The 19,999-nt window shown below is 48.2% G+C and overlaps 3 protein-coding genes across 3 annotated transcripts in view; all 3 read right to left on the bottom strand.

Annotated features, from left to right (window-relative positions):
- Positions 1–804: 804 nt before the first annotated feature.
- On the bottom strand, positions 805–12,001 carry LOC126572663 (uncharacterized). The gene is made up of 7 exons (XM_050232157.1): positions 11,456–12,001; positions 11,021–11,200; positions 9,729–9,854; positions 9,354–9,661; positions 8,288–8,441; positions 5,047–5,193; positions 805–1,544 (listed from the first exon to the last, which is right to left on the bottom strand). The coding sequence occupies exons 2-7, from the start codon at positions 11,139–11,141 to the stop codon at positions 805–807; spliced, it is 1,596 nt and encodes a 531-aa protein (XP_050088114.1). The 5' UTR covers positions 11,142–11,200; positions 11,456–12,001.
- Positions 12,002–16,067: 4,066 nt separating this feature from the next.
- On the bottom strand, positions 16,068–19,688 carry LOC126570897 (DNA repair protein complementing XP-C cells homolog). The gene is made up of 3 exons (XM_050228986.1): positions 19,468–19,688; positions 17,330–19,400; positions 16,068–17,249 (listed from the first exon to the last, which is right to left on the bottom strand). The coding sequence occupies exons 1-3, from the start codon at positions 19,635–19,637 to the stop codon at positions 16,326–16,328; spliced, it is 3,165 nt and encodes a 1,054-aa protein (XP_050084943.1). The 5' UTR covers positions 19,638–19,688; the 3' UTR covers positions 16,068–16,325.
- A 209-nt stretch (positions 19,689–19,897) lies between these two features.
- LOC126570902 (uncharacterized) overlaps positions 19,898–19,999 on the bottom strand; it is an 837-nt gene continuing 735 nt past the window's right edge. The window contains exon 2 of the mRNA XM_050228998.1: positions 19,898–19,999. This exon is cut by the window's right edge and continues 337 nt beyond it. Within this exon, the coding sequence (XP_050084955.1) occupies positions 19,898–19,999 (102 nt within the window).

Here is a 19,999-nt window from a genome sequence, read left to right as displayed (position 1 = left end):
TGTACTTTCACTGCTATTTTCATGATTCTAAAAAACACAACACAGCTTCTTGAGTTGGAAAATACAGTGAAGATAACAGCATACTACATGCTCAAACATATTCTTATAACGTCCATACATTATCGATACACAAGGATGAAAATGTTATTTTAATTTGAAGAAATCATGTTCCATATATTAGGTACCTCTGCGATAAGCAACACATGTGCTTCAGATGATGTGCTGGTGAACTCCTCTTGAACCGATACTGCCAGAAAATATGCCAGGAACCAGGCCACTATTCCTGGCCAAGATGTTTGAAGTATGCTATTATATGCATCGTTGCTTGGACATTATACAGCAACAAAGAATATTAATAAGAACATATCCTAAGAAACAAAACAAAATATTAAACGATGGATTGTATTTGGTGTACAGATTCTAAAGAATTCTGTTGTTATCTTAAAACTGATCGTACCTGTCAGCAGATATCGCAACAGACAATACCTGTTCATGTGTTCTGCACAAAAACATTAAATGCGTTTGCAGTAGCGGAAAGCGCAGGAAAATTACTTTCCTTGATCAAAATAACGTTTTGGACGCCACTCTGGTATCACCATAACGAGTTTTAAAGCGTTAAAAGGACCAGAAAGAAACATACTACATAAACCATTATTTGCATTACGCTTAAAACAGCTCCTGAGACCGGGGGCCCAACTTGTCAATTTAATCAAAAACTCATCTACCACAAAAAGAGCTGCCATTTTCTAAAACAAAAGTCCAACCTCGATTACACCATGAAGCTGCTCGGGTAAGTATCTGTGATTACATTCCCCCGTTCCCACCGCTCGCTAAAACCTCGCGCACAGCTCTGGGACCGCTGGGAACCGTGAAGAAGATGGTCGGAATTTTGCCTGGGCGTGGGCACCGGTGCGGCCGCATAATCCTTTGAGCCTCGCCAGGCGTCCAGTCCTCGCCTGCGGCAATGGAACCCTCGCTCCGACCCATCGCCGACCGCCGTTGACGTGCAACAGTAATTTCCTCTTCGCGAACAGCTGCATCCGCTTTGCCTTCGGTTGTTGGGTGAGAACGGGTCGGGCAGGACCGCAGCCCGCCAATCGGGAAGAAATCGCGATCCCGGAACCGGGCGGTGCCACTGAGGAACGCCACCTTCATGTTACGCCGACCGATCCGCAACCGCTGGGGAATGTTGACCGAGTTCAAACGGATCTCGCGCTGCGCTGGTCGGGCTGGCTGCCCCTTCTTGCTCCTTCCATTGACCCGTGGAATGCTAGGGGCTTTGCATCGCACGGGATGGACCTGGGTGGGGCCACGGGCTTCCAATAGTTTCGACGACAGCTCGTACCGCCCGGGAGCAGGACGATAGAATGGTTCGCGGCGGTACAGATCGTACTGGTAAATGGTGACCGCATGCTGTCGCTTCGTTGCCTTCACTTGGTTTACGCGTTTCTTCCCATCAGTAGCACCGACATCATGAAAATAGTGCCCGGGTCCTGGATACACGGGATCGGCGCATCGTCCAACCGATCCATTCAACCGCGTCCCTGTTGAAAGAGGAACCCGAAATCATTTGAAACGTTTTGTCCACCGAAAAGTCAAGAAGGAATTCCCGTAATGTATGTTCCTCGTCTTGTAAAACAGCACACATTGTAAACATCACACACCAAACATTAATCATCGTTTGTTGTCGAAAGATCGAATCAAAGGAACAAGGAGGACAAAAGAAAAACTCTCGCGCGACCAGCGATGTGCGGTATGCAAATTAAAAACATAACCTCAAATCCGGGTTTTCCGGGATTTTTGCTCCCTGCTGCTGTTGCTGCACGCCCATTGTTGACACGGCCCCGAAGGAACCAGACAACCTCCCCCGGTGGTTGCCGGAATCGCTTAATCATCCGTCATCCCTCATATGAACGGTGCACAACATTCTCCCCCGGAGGGAGTGTGCTGGTAGAAAAACATGTTTTCGACCTTCGAAGCAACGCGCCTCACGCTCGAGCATAATTATGCTCGATAATATTCCACGCGCACAAAATGAACTTCAAACGGAAACCGAACCGAAGAAGAAAAAAAAGAAACTTTACAAAAACCATACATCATCATATCCATCACGAGGCTTTCCGTTCAGCCGTTGAGGGGATGAGATCAAAAGAAGGGAGGAAAGTGGATCCAAAATCGCCAACGCCAACCACTTTCCCGTGGGGGGCAACTTTTCAAGATTTCATTTTCTCCACGAATTGGGCAACGAGGTTGCTGGTGGCTGACTTTCAGCTGACGAAGAATGATACCCTAGACACATACACACTGGGGCTCACGAAAAGGCTAAGTGGCTCAAAGTATATTTAGTATTCCGGAGCGCCAACCAGTCCATGCCAGGAGCACGTAGCCGGTGAGCAGCTAGCTTACTTAGCACCCCACAGCAGAGGGCAAGGGGCAGCGAGCGAGCCAGTGGCTCTGACTAGAATCATAATGATTTCTATTTATTTGCATGCCATAAACGCACGCACGCACGTATGCACGCACACCTCCTGGATCCTCCGGAGGCATAAAAGTATACATTCTCGCGCTGATGCTGACTTCTAAGCGAGCATAAATTACCGCACCCACTTCGGTAGCATTTTGCGATTAATATTGCGGATGGGGCGTTGACTTAGCTTCCCTCTTATAAAAAACGCTCGCTTTTCGTTAAGGGGGGCCAAAAGTATTTAATTTTTTTTTGTGACACATGTTTTTAACATTTTTTTCGGAAAGCTGATCCGTTCAAGAGTATTGTATAAAAGTTTTGGATCAATCGAAGAAAAACTGACAAAGATACAGATTTTTGAAAATCCGCCTTTCATACGAGGCTCTATGCAGCACGCTACTTTCTAGAGCGCTTCCCAAAACCAACGTTTTCAAAGTCGGTGCCCATCCTACCGTAAAAACTACTAAACCGATCGATTTGAAATTTTTAACACATAATTTGTACACTTTTTGCCAGGTAGCCCCGTCGAGATATCATTAAAATTGTTTATACTTTTTTCTAAACAAATCCTTAAAAATCGTGTTTTTAGGCAAAATGACAAAAAGCATCACTTTTTCTCCTTCAAAAATTTGCCAAACATCGGAAAATTGGAAACACAACAAAATGGGGACTGGGATACCTGGTTAAACTTATAATCTTTCAAACGAGTATCGATTTGCATTTTTCTGATGACCCATTACGCAGCTAGGATGGGCACCGTAAAAAGTATTCTATCGAAGACACAACTGTTTAAATTTGATGCCATGGATCGAGTTTGTAATGAATCTTCCCCAAAATAAAACTAAATATTCTTCAGAAGTTATAGTTCAATGTGTCATTGACTTGGAAAAATAAAGTTGAATGGTTGCGTCACAAAAAATCGTCAAAAATGATCCTTTTTTTTGGCCAGAAACTACCTTAACTGACAGCATGCTGTGAACCTTCGTTTGCTCCTGTTCTTTTCCATTAAATGCTTTTCAATTGAATGCCACGTGGATCGCGATGATGTAAGCGAACACTTTTTGGGAAAACACTATGTTAGTGGTCTTCAATTTAGATTTTTCTCCTCTTCTTTGTAATATTCTACGTTGCCTTCAGCAACATGTTCAGCAGAAAGCGAAATGGAAGAACGGAGAAAACATTGACGTATGGCAGCAGCACACAGAACGTGCGCTCGCAGTGGCCTCGAAGGGATCGCACACGTTCCTTATGTGTATTCTGACTTTCAATAGATTCAATGATGTGTGTACACATATGAGCCGGATGGGGGGGGGGGGGGGGGGAGGGCCCAATGTTGTACCCACCACCACCACGTCGCGTCACGCGTCTAATGCCCTTGGTTCGGTGGTTGGTGCTGGTGCCGCGAGGACGCCGCGGAATGCTTTCATATTCATGCTCGTCGGGCTATAAATCATTCTCAGGATTCCCTTTTTTCTTCTTTTCTCCCCTTCCATTTCCTCCTTTTATTTATAATTTTTTGTCGGGGGGTCTGCTGCTTCAAATCCACAGCATTGCCAACTGCTCCTCTCTCGTCCCATCCCTTCGTTACACTACCGCTGTCACCTGCCATCCGGTCGGTGGTTGGCTTTCCGGCCCATTTTCCTGTTTATTCCAAGCGACTCCTCGTCGGCGTCGTCGTGGTCTTGGTTGTCGTGGTCGTCATATTTCCATAAACCTTTGCAAGGTCCCTGGCCAGCATGCAAACGACAAGCAAGCGACCCCTCTACAGCCCATTTTTGCCGAAACCCGATCACACCCTTTCCACCAACTTCCCCTGGCACACCGGAGCTCCGTCCATCCACAGAAGAAGAAGGAATAAGCAAGGGTCCAACGGGGGAGGTCCAAAAACCAACGTGGCAAAGGAAGGTGGTATGTGTCACATAAACCATCGCCAGGGACGGTTTTATGCTTACGATGCATCGGCGGCGGCAACCAGCATCACCACCAGTAGCGAGCGAGCTTCTTCACATTGGCGCTCCCCTTTGGGATCTCCCTTTCTAACGTCATATTTATTCAAAGTAAAGCGAAGCAAACATTTCACGGGTTTTCACGGTTGGCAAAAAGGGGGAGGGGATATGGGAGTGTCCGTCTACAGCGGGAGAACCGCGGCAGCAGCATTCAACGAAAGAAAATAAAAATCTTTTATTAACCACCCGGCACCGGGCAACACAGTGAATGGAAAGCTCATTTCCCCGACCCAACGAAGCTGGTGTGCGACAGCTAACTGCAAGGTAACCCTTTTTTCCTGCAACTCCCCCAACCGGGGTTCAGCTCATTCCGTTTTCCTCCAGGTGGGAAAATGGGAAAAAGATCACACACAAGCGCGCGCGGTGGCGACGACAGGAACGGGACTTTTGCATCGGTTGCGGTATCTTGTCCAATTATAAATGAACATATCATAACGACCGCATGTCTTTTGCTCCCCGAAATGTGGTGGAAAGGTAGTGTATGAAAATAAATAAAACAGCGTGGCATGATCGTCATGCTGCTGCTGCTGGCGGTGGTGGTGGTTGAGGAGAAGAAGGATCATAAATTACACTTACCGGATCGTATTTTACCGACAAAGTATTTGGCTGGATGTGCTAATTTATTCATTTCCGCCGGTAAGTTTATCTCACACATCATGGCGCCCATTCGAGCGGAATGCATTTCCGTGACGCGACCGTCTCCGTGTTCATAGCGGTGGCTTCCTTCGCGGCCATTCGTGGGCAATATTGAGGCAACATCACAGAGTACAGTGCAACGGTGACATGCAGGAGATGGAATGAAATGAAATGAAATGAAATAGAATGCATTACGTTGCGGGATGAGTTTTGTGATGGTGAAAGGATTCTGGAGCAAGAGTACCAGGTTCCTTTTTAGTTTCTTTTCCCTGTAAAATCTAACATTTAAATATACGGCTCGTCCGTCCTTATATATGTTAAAAAAAAATCTAACTTTTCTTGAGAATTTGCTACAATGACGGCACGTTGCAGGTAACTACACAACATAAGCGGTGCCTTCAATCAATACCGGGAAATCTCAAATTGCGCTGCTTTATTGCAACCAAAATAAAAAAAAAATCTTTTTATGTTACATTTATAGACATGTCACTCAAGCGTGATAGGAATTTAAATTACACTCATGGCTTTGTTAGTTCTTAGTAGCCTTTACAGTTGAGAAGCATCGCATGCAAAATCGATGGATTTCTATCAAATTATGTAAAAGTTATTTGAATATTGGGTAGTACTATGACTAAAATCAAAATTTGTAAATTTAGTATTACTTCAAATGACAACTTCGTTTGCTACACGAGTTATAACGAGTGGAAAACCCAAAAAAAGGCCCAAACACCATGCGCCTCCATTATGTTGATTGTTGAGGTTTTTCACGCCGAAACTCATCGTCCAAAACTCCTCGTCCAAATTTGTCTCATATGCATCTTTTTCTTGTCCCTTTTGATATAGGAACTATAATCAATTTAACAGATTGTAGGAAAAAAGATATGAAAAACAGTTAAAAAGGCCAAACTTAAAAACCCTTTTCTCGATAATTGGAAGCGGCGGTTAACAAAATGCACTGCAAAGAACAAATATTAACTTTAACAGGCCTTCAATTTCAGTAAAACAGTTTTCATCGAAAAAAGTTCTCAAAAGAGACTATCACCAGTTTCTTTGGCTGAATAGTTTTTAATAAGAGATTAGCAAATGATAATAAATTGTTAATGCATTCTAAGTTTTGTAAAATGTCTGTAAAATATTTAGTGAATTTGCAGTATAGCATAAATTCGCTCATTCCTAAAGCATTAAGGCTTTAAAAATCACTCAGCTTGAAGCAATTTAAGAGCAAACACCCCACTCTCACCCTCGCTGAAGTACTCGAGTACATAAATACTCATCCTGGCTATTTACTCTACCCCTCCCTCCTTTGCAGACAAGCAGCGCTGGCCATTGACACCTTCGTTAATGTATTCACCGTTAATACCGCCACCTGAAATGGCTGGAAGTGAGGAAGAGCTCATGCATCTTCACATTCATCATACTTTTGGCCAATTCCCTGGCATAACAACCTGCACGCAATCGAACTCTGCCCACCCCGCACCTCAATTATCTTTATCTGTATTGGAACAGCCCATCCACCGACCCACCAGCACGCCAGATGGGGCCGACACGGGGACAAATCGAATGCGAAAGCGGAAAATCCTTCCTGAAATAGGACGGATTCGTGCATCGCCCCTCGGGAAGATGTGACTGCCTGGTAAAACAGACCAAAAACACGAGGCTGGTGACTGGCTGGCTGATGGTGACACCACCACCTACCGACCTACCTTCGATTAAGGGCTCCGACCTCCTTCGCCGTCGTCGTGGCGTTGAACCTGTTGAACCACCGACGTCACCGGAAACGACGATACTGGCACCTGATCGATATCTGCACACACAAAAAAAAGAAAAGAAAAAAAGAAGCCATCATCATCATCATCATCGTCATGGGTGTCATCATCGTGGACGTAGAGCAAACCGCAAGTCGTTGCTTTGAGACGGTAGTACACGTACCAGGGGGGGGGGGGGGGGGGGAGATGCTATTGGCGTACACTAGAGCATAAAACGAGGAAAATGAACAACACCCTCGACTCTCCACCGTGTCAAAAAAAAAAACCCCTATAAAGGCCGCTCAAAAAGGTGTGGATGAGAAAACGTAAAAATGCCACCTTCATCCCCTTTCCACCCTCGGCCACCTTCTAGCCACTTGAAGCACTTAAAGCACCCTGCAAGGATGCTACCCACCAGGTTTTGAGCAGGGATCACAGCAAAGGACCGAACGACCGGTCGACCGAGAACACGCGGGCAAAAAACCCGGCCAGACCACCGGAAAGGCGAATCGAATTCGCAATCGGATCCGATCGGATCAAGGTGATAAACATTAGCTACACAACCAGCCAGCCAGCCAGCCTCGGTTTCGGCGTGTACCTTGGCCCCTTGGGGGTACAAAAGGGATAAGCTGATGGTAAGGGATGCTTCAAACGTCTCTCTCGCCCCTTTCCTGTCGTTGGGCGCAAAATGTGAAAGCATAAACGAAGGAGAGTGGGCCATTTTCGGAAAGGAGGAGGGGGGGGGGGGGTGGAGAATCGAGAACGACGAGGACGCAGACGAGTTGTGTTGCGACTCCGGAAGAAGATGATGGATATCGGATTCGGAAACGTGCTTCCGGAGTTGGTTGGTTGGTGTGCTGCTGCTGCCTGGAAGATAAATTTCATTTCTACACTCTTCGTCACCACTTTCGCCACCCCCTCGCGGGCCACCCCCTCACGGGCCACCCCACAAATCACTCCCAAGTGTGCCACGCGACACTCTCGAGCTGGATTGCTTTAAAGCGCCACCGTGACTGTCGAGGCCACCGACCGCGGTAGGCTCAAAGTGGGACTCAAAGCCACCCTCCCCCCCCCTCCCCGAGGGACTTTCAAATCCACTAACTCTCTCACTCTCTCTATAGACCTCTTTGCGGCCTAGCGAGTGATAAAAATATATCCGATCCGAGGAACATAAATGGTAATAAAACGGGGAAAATTTAGATAAATTTGATTGAGTATCGCACGTGAGCGGCCTGCCAAACAACCCGCGCTGGTGGTGGCCTACAACGCCCTGCCAGGAACACTTGGTCCGTCATCATCATCATCATCATGATCTTGGTCGCTCATCGGGGTCGTCATCGAAGGGTGTGGAATGGTTCGTGGTTGCTGTTAAACCGTTTAGTAGCCTCGTTTCGATTTCGGATAACCAGAATCGCGCAACGGAATCGCATGCTTACCTGCTGCTGCTGGAGTGTTCTTTGGCCGGAGCGCGAGGATTACCTTTTTTCTGCCATCGCTGGCACTCGATGGCGAGGTTTTGTCGACGAAGACGACCTTCTCTCCGATGGGTTTCACTTGGCGCACGTTCTTGATGATGCAAATGAGCCGAGTCTATCAGTTTAAAAGAATGAAAGAGAGAGAGAGAGAGTAGAAGGAAAAAGTTAAGTGGAATATCAAAAGGATTCAGAATTCTAATTGAAATTATTAATTTTGGAGGCAAATATCATGTTTTTTAATAGAAACCACGACGTTTGTTACCACCATAAGCAAGTGACATACATTTTGATCATTTAAGATGTGGTGAAAAACCATAAAAAAGGCAAGAAGTGAAAAGAAACATTGAATTCGTGGCAACGATGCGCGCGCGACCTCATCAATTGCTATATCGACAAACAGACGACTCCGCAATTGATGACTGCAATTCCAAATTTATTGTTTTGTTTCTTCTTTCTCGCTATAACAAAGGTACAAATTGGAACGTGCGGTCGCAGGTTGAATGGCCGATAAACCATCGGACGGAGCGGAAGCGGAGGAAACACAATCATCATCTTCCTCTGGCTGCAATCGGACCAAGATGTCCCTCTCGCGATTGTCTCCCAGCCGGTCCATCATTCATCCGTGAGTTGATTTAGGACCGCTAAAAGGTGCCACAATGGCGGGTGGAGCCAGTGTCCTCCCCATAAATAAATAAATACGAAGCAACTACATCACCGGAATCGGTGGCTCCGGTTCGAAATTGGCCATTAAACCAACGTCGGCGAATCGAACCATTAAACTTTGGCGCGAGTTTGTGTAAAACCGCGCAACGACCAAGCGGCGATCGACGATGTGTGCGCGACCTTTTTACAATCGAATTCGTTTTCCTGGTAGGAGGCAGATGGAACAATAAAAAAAACACACAACGGGTTGTCATAGTGGTCACCTCTTCCAATTATTGGACCATCACCGTGCGACTCTGACTTCTTTTTTTATTATATTATCTAACTAGTTTATTGATAAGAAACTCCCTCACGCCTAGAAGGCAAAGAGCATCAGGAAGGCCATCATCAGGCAGAACAAACCCATCGCCTCGGACAACGCAAATCCGAGGATGGCGTACGAGAAGATCTGCTGCTTCAACGGTGGATTGCGGGCGTAACCGAGCATCAGCGAGCCGAACACCGTCCCGATGCCAACACCGGAACCGGCCACCCCAATCGTTGCCAGACTCGCACCCACCAGTTTGGCCGCCGAGTCTACATCAGCCCGGTAGCAGGACGTCCGGAAGCCACGCTTGAACACAACCGGACCACCACGATCCAGTCCGGCGAACCGGGACACCCAAGCAGCATCTGAAGAATCCAACGCAATTCCAACATTTAAGATACTTTAACGCGTACTAAAATGTACTTCAATTACCTTTATCGGCGGTTCGCGTCACTTCACGATACGATGCCATTCGCTTGAGGATCGATTCGCGTTCCTGCGCTCTCACCTTTTCGATTGTGGCATTCGAACGAGCCGGTTCCGACGGTGCGGCCAATTCTGCGAAAGGAGAATAAAAAAGGATACCGATGACAACTGGAAAACGTGGCCGTGTATGTGTGTGATTTAAGGTCCACAAATTCGAAACAATACAATCCAACTCTCATAACTCAACCGTCGGCCAGTGGGGTTGGCGCTCACTTCCGGAACCTCTGTCCTGGGGACCCGGGCGCAAGCAAATTGACTGCCGGACAAAGTTGAGCAAATAAAAAAGTCACACTCACACCCACAGCGGCACGATATACAATAAAACTTTGCCGATTTTAGCCACACGGTCACTTCCGGCTCTCGGGTGGGCAGTGCACGCTCGGGAGGAAGGTGCACAAGGGAAGGTATATCCTTCCCTCGGTCACGCTGAGACCGGTGGCGTAAAATCGTTCTAAAATCGCTTCCCCCCCCCCCCCCCACCTACCCCCCAAAACACACACCTTGCAGGGAGAAATGAAAATGAATTTTCCGAATGCTTCACTCGGGGGTTGGCCCCCTTTTAGCCTGCTCCGATGCTTATATTGCAAATAGAGACGAGCGAGAGAAGCAACGGTTTCCAACCAACGGTAACCAATGCGCTAAATGAGAAAAACAAACTTTCTCGTCCTCGGATCCGGCCGAAGGATCCGGAAAAACAATCCTCGCTACCGGCTAGCACCGGCTTCCCGGACCTGGCTAGCGAAGTGAACTGTCTGGCACCTTCGAATCCGGACCATTTTACGGCCATTTTGTAGCGGGCACCACTCACCCCACCCCCGCCGACCACCCAAAGGTAGAAAAGATGAGTTTTGGTCGACGGTCGAACAAATCATTCCGTGATTCTCGTCCCAAAGACCGAAACTAACTCCGACACTCCGCATCACTCGGCTCGGAGGCAATGTTTTCCCACAGATTTTCCCCCCGGCACCTATGCCAATCTAAACATACACTCGGTCGTCTTTTGCCATAGCTCCACAGAGAAACCGGGAGGGACAGAAAATGATTTGGAAAACTATCTTGGCATGCCTTCTCACCGCCCTTTGCCGGCAAATTTGTTTGCCAAACGAAGCGCGCCAGAGATCCGACCTTGCGGCCGAATGAAGAAATCGAAAAAGTCAACGCCTGCTGTGGCAACGGCCGGCCACGAATCAAGCTCCAGCTGTGTGTATGTGTATGTGTGTATCATTTGCTTCACTAACTTTTGCACAGAAACAGTGGCAACGAGTAGCGCGCCGGAACGTATCCACATCCCGACCTATCGACGAAATGGGGGACCGAGCTGAGGACCGGACAAGGTGCCAGCTTCTTCCGCAGCATCATCTTCGGCAACCAGTCTTCGAGCGGACACCAGCTGCTGTTACTGCTTCAAGGTTTCTATCCTGCAAGAAAGTAGAAGGAAGAGTTAATAAAAGATGGATTAGAGAGTAGCAGCAGCAGCAGCAGCAGAGGAACTGTTATTGTGGAAGTTAGTGTCCGAGAGAGGTCCGATAGTTTGCAGTGGCACCTTCCTCCCGAGTGCTACGGGCTATCCGGAGAATGTTTCATTTCGAATCTTCCCTCGGAATCACCGTCAGAGCTGCTCTTCGACTTGGAGGATGACTCGAAATGCGCGCAGTTTGTTGCAATCGACTCACCTTCTGCTGCGTAACCTTGGTGACGGAACCTCCTCGTCGAAGAGTGGGCGCCAAAGTTTGTCTTCGCCGATCCGACGACGTCCCCTGATGGTAGCAGCCGTCACAGGACGGGTTGATAATGGTTTTATTATTATCTTGGATCCGTAGACCACGGACGCACCTCCCAGCGGCGGAAACACACGGGTGCAGGTGGATCGGTGGATATTGAACTTCTCGGTCACCTCTGGGACCACCACCGGAATTGGCCACCACCTCTATCTCTACCTCTTTACGATGTCAACCTTCGGCGAGAGGACCAAATATTGAGAGGGGTTCGAGCTCATCAGCCAAGTAATAAATTGTCAATTTGGAAGACACTCTTCTCCTGCTGCTCGACGATTTCCGATTACCACCAACGTAGTCCAACTCCCTGGCACGCGTAGCTACTTCACCTCGATGTTATTTGCTTTTCTCACACCGAAAATCTACGATGACCTTTGCACTAGCGCCCAAACAGACGGCCAAATTGCGGAGAAAATTGAAAGAAAAGCTCCAGATCCGAAACGAACTACGTCGAACTGTGGCCTCTGGTAACACAAACAGCTGAAGCACACATTATCCAATCTCCATCGCCCCAATGTTTGCTATGATGATGATGATGATGGTGCTGCTGCTGCTGATGCTGCTGCTGCTGAGATACAAGGAATCGAGGAGAAAAGTTTCGCGCTCGCCACGCCGATAGTTTCATTCCGACCGACGGACCTACGGACCAAATCCGTACACCACCGACGGACGCTGGGGCCTGCGTAATCGGACGAAAAACGAAAAAGTTTTTCGCAAAATAAAATGAAAGATTGATGTTTTCTGCCTGCCTTTCGCTGTTCCTGAGCTTGTGGTCCGTCACCTCGCCGTCGGTGCCGCTGTCCGAATTTATTTGTTCATCAGCATCGAACCGTCGAGGTGCGCTCGGTGTCTTTCTTTTGGAGCAGGAAAGAAGTCGAAATTGCTATTTAAGAGACAAGAGAAATTGGAAAGTTTGCGAATCAAATAACGAACACCAGCTCGTTAGTTCCAGTACGTGGCAAGTGAAGAGGAGCTTGCTTGTTTGTGGACACATTAGTTCTAGTGTCACTCGCTGGTATAAAACAGGCTAGTGTCTATTGCGGAGGTCCTGGAAACTATGACGAAGGACCTATCCTTATGGTACTTACGCATCATGTCGTTTTAAGTGAGACATGATTGAAACATGAATTTAATGGACGCATAACCTAGCAAGTTGAAGTGCTACAACTCAAAATACTAAACCGACATTAACAGAACCATTCGCTCGACATCATTAGGAGCAAGTAATCCAACGCAAACCCTATCGTAAAACAGCTCTACTTAGTGAAACGTTCGTCTGAAACGAAGAGTGCACCTCAAACTAAAAAGGATCACAACAACTTAAGCCCTCTCCTAACTATCAGCTACAAACACCTCGTGATGAGACTGATCAAATAATGGCGACCATCTGGTCAGACGCCTAAAGAACTGCCCCGACAACTCCATTCGTTTATCCAACTCTGGCCACTGTGCTGCATCGTAACGTTTACACAACAAAACAGAGCACCCTCACCGATGCTCTTCATTAATGGTGCGGTTTCGATTCGGAGCTTTTATTTGCGTTCCCCGTTCAACCCCTCCGAATTACGAAAAATATCAAAAGACCGGCACGGATTCGCCCTGATGCTGGTGTCCATGCGCGGAAAATGGAACAAGGGTCTCGATTGCCAAATGGTATACCCAAACGAGCACCCAAGCCAGCTGGACGGTCAAAAACATCATTTTTCCATCGCAAACCGGTTGGCACAGGAACTGCGGAAGGGGCCAGGGGTGTAAATCATCGGAATAAACTCGGGCCAACAACCGGCCCCCCAAAAATTCACCCTTCATTTGTTTTAATTTAATCATTATTGCGTTATCGGTGCAATTTTCGCCCAAGGATTCGCCAATTGCTGGGGATCGGCTCCCATCCCGCTTTTTCCCTGGGTTCCCCTCTCCATTATCTGCCACCACATCATGCCATGCGTTTGCCAGAGCTTTGTAGCAGCAGCAGCCCTTTCATTGATGCCATCTGCCGTTGGTTGTGTGGCTTCTTATCGATTCTCTCTGTTCTGCTCGATGATGGTTCGATGATTTTATTTCGCAACCACCACAAACACCCACGGGTTGTTGTTCTCGAGCTCATTATTTGTTGGATAATTTTCGAACACATATGTCCCGAGCATGCGACGTAATTGTTGGAGTGAAAGTATGAAACACGAAAAAAAAACGATTGAAGTTGCCAATAATAATTGATTTATATTGATGTACCCTTGCTGCTGCACCGAAGAATGAATGTTGGAATCACTTTACTCCATGGAGCAGCAATTCCAACTTTCCAAATTGTCCACCATGCCGGAACCTGGATGGTTTTCCAATTATTCAAAGCAACCTACCCACAAGGCTCAGGGGGTGGTAAACCTCCAATCCAATCCATCGTCTTCGAGGAAGCCGCCTTTTAACCTACGCTTCCGCATCGCACAGAAACGAGGAACCAGGAAAGGAAAAGTGTCCTCGAAAGTAACACGGAAGCCAATCGTATGCTGTGGTGTTCACGTGACCGATCAATGGCAGCGGATCGGGCATATCCAGAAAAAGGAGAAAACCGGACAAAAAGCGTTTCAAAGCGAAACGAGTGAATGGTTTATGGGGCGCCGGAACTCGAAAGGAGTCCTCGTGCACAGCGTGGCCCACGCTGCTACCACCACGCAGGCTAACGAAGGAGAATTAAATAAATTTCATTCCCATTCCGACCGCAACCCGTACTCTGAGCCAACGACGACAACGATGACGACGATGAGGACGACGACCGCTACCAATGCCGACTGCCAGATGCCAAGGGGAATCGTTGCAAATTATCTAATCATTTATTCCATTTATCATGAAACGGGAAACCCCATCGGTAAGGCCGCCCCTTCGAGCTCGTGGAAATGGTGAAAGATGGCCGGCGAGTTTAAAGGCGAATGGCGTCCGCTGTGGTCGCTGTGGCTTTGGTTGGCTTTGGCGCATTTCGTTTCTCAACTGCGGAGCTATATCAATTGAATCCGTACGAAACATCCGGACATCCGGACATCCGAAGACCGACGGCACTAAAGTGAGCTCGCCGATACGGTTCTTTTCCCCCCGCACGGTCCGCAGCCATTGCCGGTTGACGAGCATCCGAATCCGGATTAATTTTTTGATCCTTCAACCGACTGCGTGCGTACGTTCGTTCGTTCGTGATGCAGCTGCTGCTGCTGCTGACCAAGTGCTGACCATGCGATGGCCAATAATAAACCATAGACGCGACGATGAAGCAACTCCGGATCTGGCGTATCAAGATACACTGCAAACGGACAGATTAAAACGCCAGACCTCTGCCTGGTTTCGAGCATTCGCTCTCCCTCTCTTATCAGCTCCAGAGCAACTTGGTCCAGCCGGGGACAACTGACCAAATTATCGCCATAAAACCGAACCGGCCAGAGAGTACAAAGTGAAATTAATTTCTGTTAATGTCCGCCAAATAAATCATTCTCCATTTCGTGCTCCATCGTCCTCCGATCGGAATCCGTCCGCGGGTGCTTCCCCGAATGAGATCCTTTGCAATCCTTTCCCGCCGGGCCCATTCTTTGATGCTTAAAATAAATGAAAAATTAAAACCCAAAAAAAGAATGACCAAACGGAGGGTTTTATGCGCAGCCTTCGCTGGGACTGCGAAGCAAAATTGACATTGAACTGAACGGGTGCTCGGCAAGCGGCACCGTCTGTAGAAGAACTTACGGGTAACGGGCTGTAAAGCTACTGCAACAACAAACGGCATAAGAAACCACAGGACGAACCAAGCGGAGCGGAGAGTGATGCCGGAAATAAAAAACAAGAAGCTCGGTAACCGAACCTTTCCGTATGATTTATGCGCTTCGCTCCGGCTTCGACGTCGTCGTCGTCGTCGTCATGATCGTGGTAAAGCAGCTTGCATCCAGGACTAAACCCAAATGGGAACGCCAAAAGGTAAAAACTTACATCAGCCGTCGGCCGCAGAAGCTTGGCAAAACCACGACGGCTAGACTTTTCACTTCACTGAGCCCGACGGTTATGTTGGCAATTTTTCATCAACCTGTGCTGGGCGGTACGGAGTCGGAGCCGGAAGCAGGAATGTGGAAAACGCTAAATGCAAGCGACGGGAGCCTCCGTAAGAGTAGCTATAGCTATGCCGATTAGTACCAGCACACCGGTAAGTGATACAGCAATTGAGTTAGTGAAAATATAGTTAACTTCAATCGACTAACGATTGGAGACTAGCCTAAAGTAACTTTTCCATAAGTCACAGTGTGGTGCTACTAAAGTTTGCAAAGTGCAAAATCGATCGAACAGAAACAGGATAGATCGGATCAAATCGGAACGGAGGAAAAATGTAGAATCAAAGGAACAGATTTCGGATGTGCTTAACAACATTAATTTGTCCTAAGCAATCTGTAATCATAGTAACCATTGGAATAAAAAGCTTCCTTCGTTGTAGCCTCCTTTCACAGGCACTGCAGAATGAGTTTTTATAAAGAAAAATACACTTCAAAAGTTTCATACATTCAACAAAGAGAATCTTTATTATTAAATGAGTTCAGTTGCTTTTAATACTTCAACGGGCCGTTCCAAAACGAATCCTTTTTTGGAGTTGGAGCTCCAATATCCTGATATCTTCCACGCAACATAGCTTCGTGAAATATTTCAACCTAATCGCAGAGCTTCGCAGATAGAGCTTCATTAGCTCTTTAAATAAATAAAAGCAAAAAAAAAGGATTGTAACGATAAACTGCACGCCAACATAACGACTCCTTCACATATTATCGAAATTGTAACGATCCTTTAGCTTCTTCCTTATGCGCAGCCCCACGATAAGGCGCCTCCAGTTGGCGTAGATTCGTTCGCGGCGCCGTTCCTGCTCCTTCCGTTCCAGCTCCACCTGCTCCTGGTACCACTCGTCCAACAACCGCTCCCGAAACTCCTCGCACACAACAAATCCATCGTACACGGCCTGGCAGCCGCCGCTCCGATACTCGAACCCCGTGATGGCCTGCGCACAGTCGATTCGCAAACGGCGACAGATCCGATTCAGTCCCGGCAGCTGCAAATGCACCGTTCCCTTCGGCAGCATGCAGGGCTTGAAGAGATCCACGTTACCGTATGCCGTGCGCGGTACCAACCCATCCTTGGCTACCGGTGGTACGTAGTCCTCCACCTGCCACTCACCAAACAGCTCCACCGTTTGGCCGGTGACGCTCCTACCGAGCACTCGGTCGTACTTGGCCCTCGCACTCACCACCTTGTACGGTTGTTCGTGCATGCGGACCGTTTTCGCTTGCCGGAGCCAACCGTCGCGCGATTGTAGCGTGTAGATACAGCTTCGTAGATAGATCGGTTCCCCCCGGATATAGCTAACGATGGGTGCATCCGGTGGATAGATTGCTTCGTTACGTCGCAGAAACCGTTCGATTGCGTACTTTGGATGATTCCGATATTCGGCGATCTGCTCCGGAAAAGGCCGTTTGTTGAGCAAACGATCGAACTTGATGTCCTCGATGATATCACGCTTCGTGCGCTGTCCTCGGTAGGGTTTAAGTGCCCGCTCCAACCATTCATCTTCGATCCTCAGTTTACCCTTGATGCTACCGAACCGTGAGATGTACCGGGGTGAGACATCCTTCACAGAGCCGTCATTGTTCCAGGCCAGCACGTATGCAATCGGTTGTGTTGCTTGTTTCTGGAAAGAAATCAAAAGAAACGATCGAACGGAGTCAAGCAGAGGAAACAGAATCATCAAAATGGGAAAGGGAGACCTACAACAATGTCCTCCAGATTGTACACGCTACCATTCAGCACATCGATCGTGATCCACTTGTCCTCGTGCTCACAGAACACTTCAACCCAGTAATCCTTTCCGGGTTTGCCCTTTTCATTAGCCTTTATCTTCTTCCGCGCATCCTCTGCGTTCCGATTGTGCGCTTGCTTCTTCTTCTTGCTCGCCAGTAGCTTGGCAGCTCGAGCTCGATATGCCTCCACAATTCGTTCCCTTCTACGGCGTACCTCTTCCATTGAATCCAAAGTGAGAACCGCAAGCGGAGGTGCGACTGTCTTTGATCGATTGCTTTCCGCCTTCAGAAAGGACCCAGACATGAGGCGCAGTTTCTTTTCCTCCGAGCCACCACCTTCGGCCCCTCGTGTGATATCATCTGCTCCACCATCCAGTTGTGGAATCGAAAAGCCAGCGGCCAGCTTCCGTTTCCTCGCACCCGCATCGCTAGGACCACCCTTCCGATCGGATTGCTTTGCAATTTGTGCTCGAAGCTTTTCCTTGGCCACGTGCACCATACTGTCGGCGGGTGCTTCACGGAAGTCGTACAACAGCTGACGCTCCATGGCCAGATCTCGTCCCGTTCGTGGGTTCATTTTGTACAACTGACTCGCTGGAACTGTCTTCGATGGGACGGGAGGTGAGATGACGAGCCGACAGTACACCCCGAGTGAGCGCAGCATTAACACGAAGAGTAGAATGTAATCTCGCTTACAGTAGGCGGCCCTTTTAGCGATAGCAAAGATAAGGAATTTGGCCAACGTCGGATGACGTCGCTGTCGGTAGAACATCGTATCGTCTTTGAGCATCACCGTGCGGCGATAGTAGCGCGTTAGTTCCTGGAAGTACCGCAGATTGGTGAGACCATTCGGTCGGGTGGCATGGCTTAACGCACCGGGTAGTAGCTTTTTCTGTGCGAAACGTATCAGCGACGGCTTCCGGAGCTCGTTGTTCACGTACGTTCCGTGGCCGATCCAACAGAGGAGCGACAATTTGTGCAGATGGATTTGGCTGTTGCGTTTTTCGCGGTTCATGAACCGCTTCAGGGCAGACAGGACGTCAAACGTTCGCTTCTTTCCCTTAGCGTCGGTTGTCACCGTTGGCTTCAGTGTTATTTCAATATCTTTCGGTTTTGCAGATCGTTCGAGCGATGGAACTGCTACGAAATCACTCCGACCACCGATTCCACTGATCAACGATTTACCGCAGTGTTTGGCCAGCTTCTCTCCCACGTGCAGAATACTGGCAATATCCTCACGATGGCTATCTTCCGTCTGTGGATCCATCTTCCCTTGTGTACTATCAGCTGGTGCAGGTTTTTTGGTGGACGTGGAAGCGCTGCCGCCGGTTGGCGTTTCCTTGAGCCGTTTGATCTGTGCCAAAGCCTCCGTTGATTGATTGACTTGTTGCAGCAACTTCATGCCCAGCTCTACGTCGGTGTCTTTCACCGGCATCGGTTCCGTCGTGCTCACCTTGCGTTTCGAGACGGACGGTACACCATTGGATTCCTCATCCTCCGAGTCGGTTAGCTCCACACCCGCGTTACAGTCAAAGAACAGATCCACCGCTTGGCGCTGTTTCCGCTCCTGTTTCGTTGGACGAAAGAACTCCGAACTCAAATCGAGCTCACTTGGATCAACCAGGTAGTCATCGCCGCTACTCTGCGATTCATCGTCACCATCTTTCGCTTTCGGTTGTGTGGCAACCATTGATGCTGCTTTCGAGGTACTTGGTTGCGCCGGCGCCACTGACGGATGTGATAGATCCGGCCGATACTTCCGATACAGTTGCTCCACCGTAAACGTCGTCAGCTTGATTGGTTCATCTTCGACGGAACATTTCTGGATCTGCCGTTTAGCAGGAGCCCGTTTCGCGTTGCTCTTGCGCTTTGCTTTCCGTTTTGCTTCTTTCCGCTCTTCCTCGTCCGTTTCTTCATCGGAACTTTCGTTCGCAATCTCTTTCGCCGGTGCGGCAACATGTTCATTCATGTCATCAGGCAGCTCGACACCTTTCTTTGCCGCTATTCTGCGCGACACCCGAATAGGGCCCGTGGGAATCACTCTACAGAGAGAAAAGGTTTACCGTAAATTCTTCGTTGGGCCAGGGACCCGAACCAACTTTTACTTACGGTTTCTTGGCGGTCGCGGACGGTTTCCCCTTTGCCTTTTTCGTTTCAGCCGGCTTTTTGGCGGGCTCTTTCGTTTTCTCCGGAGTCCACTCATCCTCGCTGGCGGAAAAATCGGCACCCGAAGAGTCTTCCTGTTCCACTTCATCGTACATGTTCTCCTCCGTGTCCATTGCGTGTTTCAGCACCTTATACCGAGACTCATGTTGCAGATAATCGGACGAAACACACAAAAAGCCGGACAAACGATCCCGGATGCTTCTTTGACGAGATTTTCTGTGGCTGCTTTGATAAACAAACTCCCATCAGCGAGTGCAAGAATACTGCAAGAAAAGTGCGCTGGAACACAACGGCCGCACGATTTCAAACAAAGTTAAGAAAAACATGTTATTGTTTAAAAAAAATGTTACAAAATACATTTATTGAACTTCAACTACACGCGCCTCTGATGAATCTTCCTAGTTATCTCAACGGGATCCTTATAAAGCAGTTCATGGCTCTTTCTTCTCGTCACTGGAATTTCCGGTGGACCGGT

This window comes from Anopheles aquasalis, chromosome 2 (genome assembly GCF_943734665.1).
Source record: "Anopheles aquasalis chromosome 2, idAnoAquaMG_Q_19, whole genome shotgun sequence".
In the NCBI taxonomy this organism is placed as follows: Eukaryota; Metazoa; Arthropoda; class Insecta; order Diptera; family Culicidae; genus Anopheles; species Anopheles aquasalis.
This window is presented reverse-complemented; position numbering and strand designations above follow the sequence as displayed.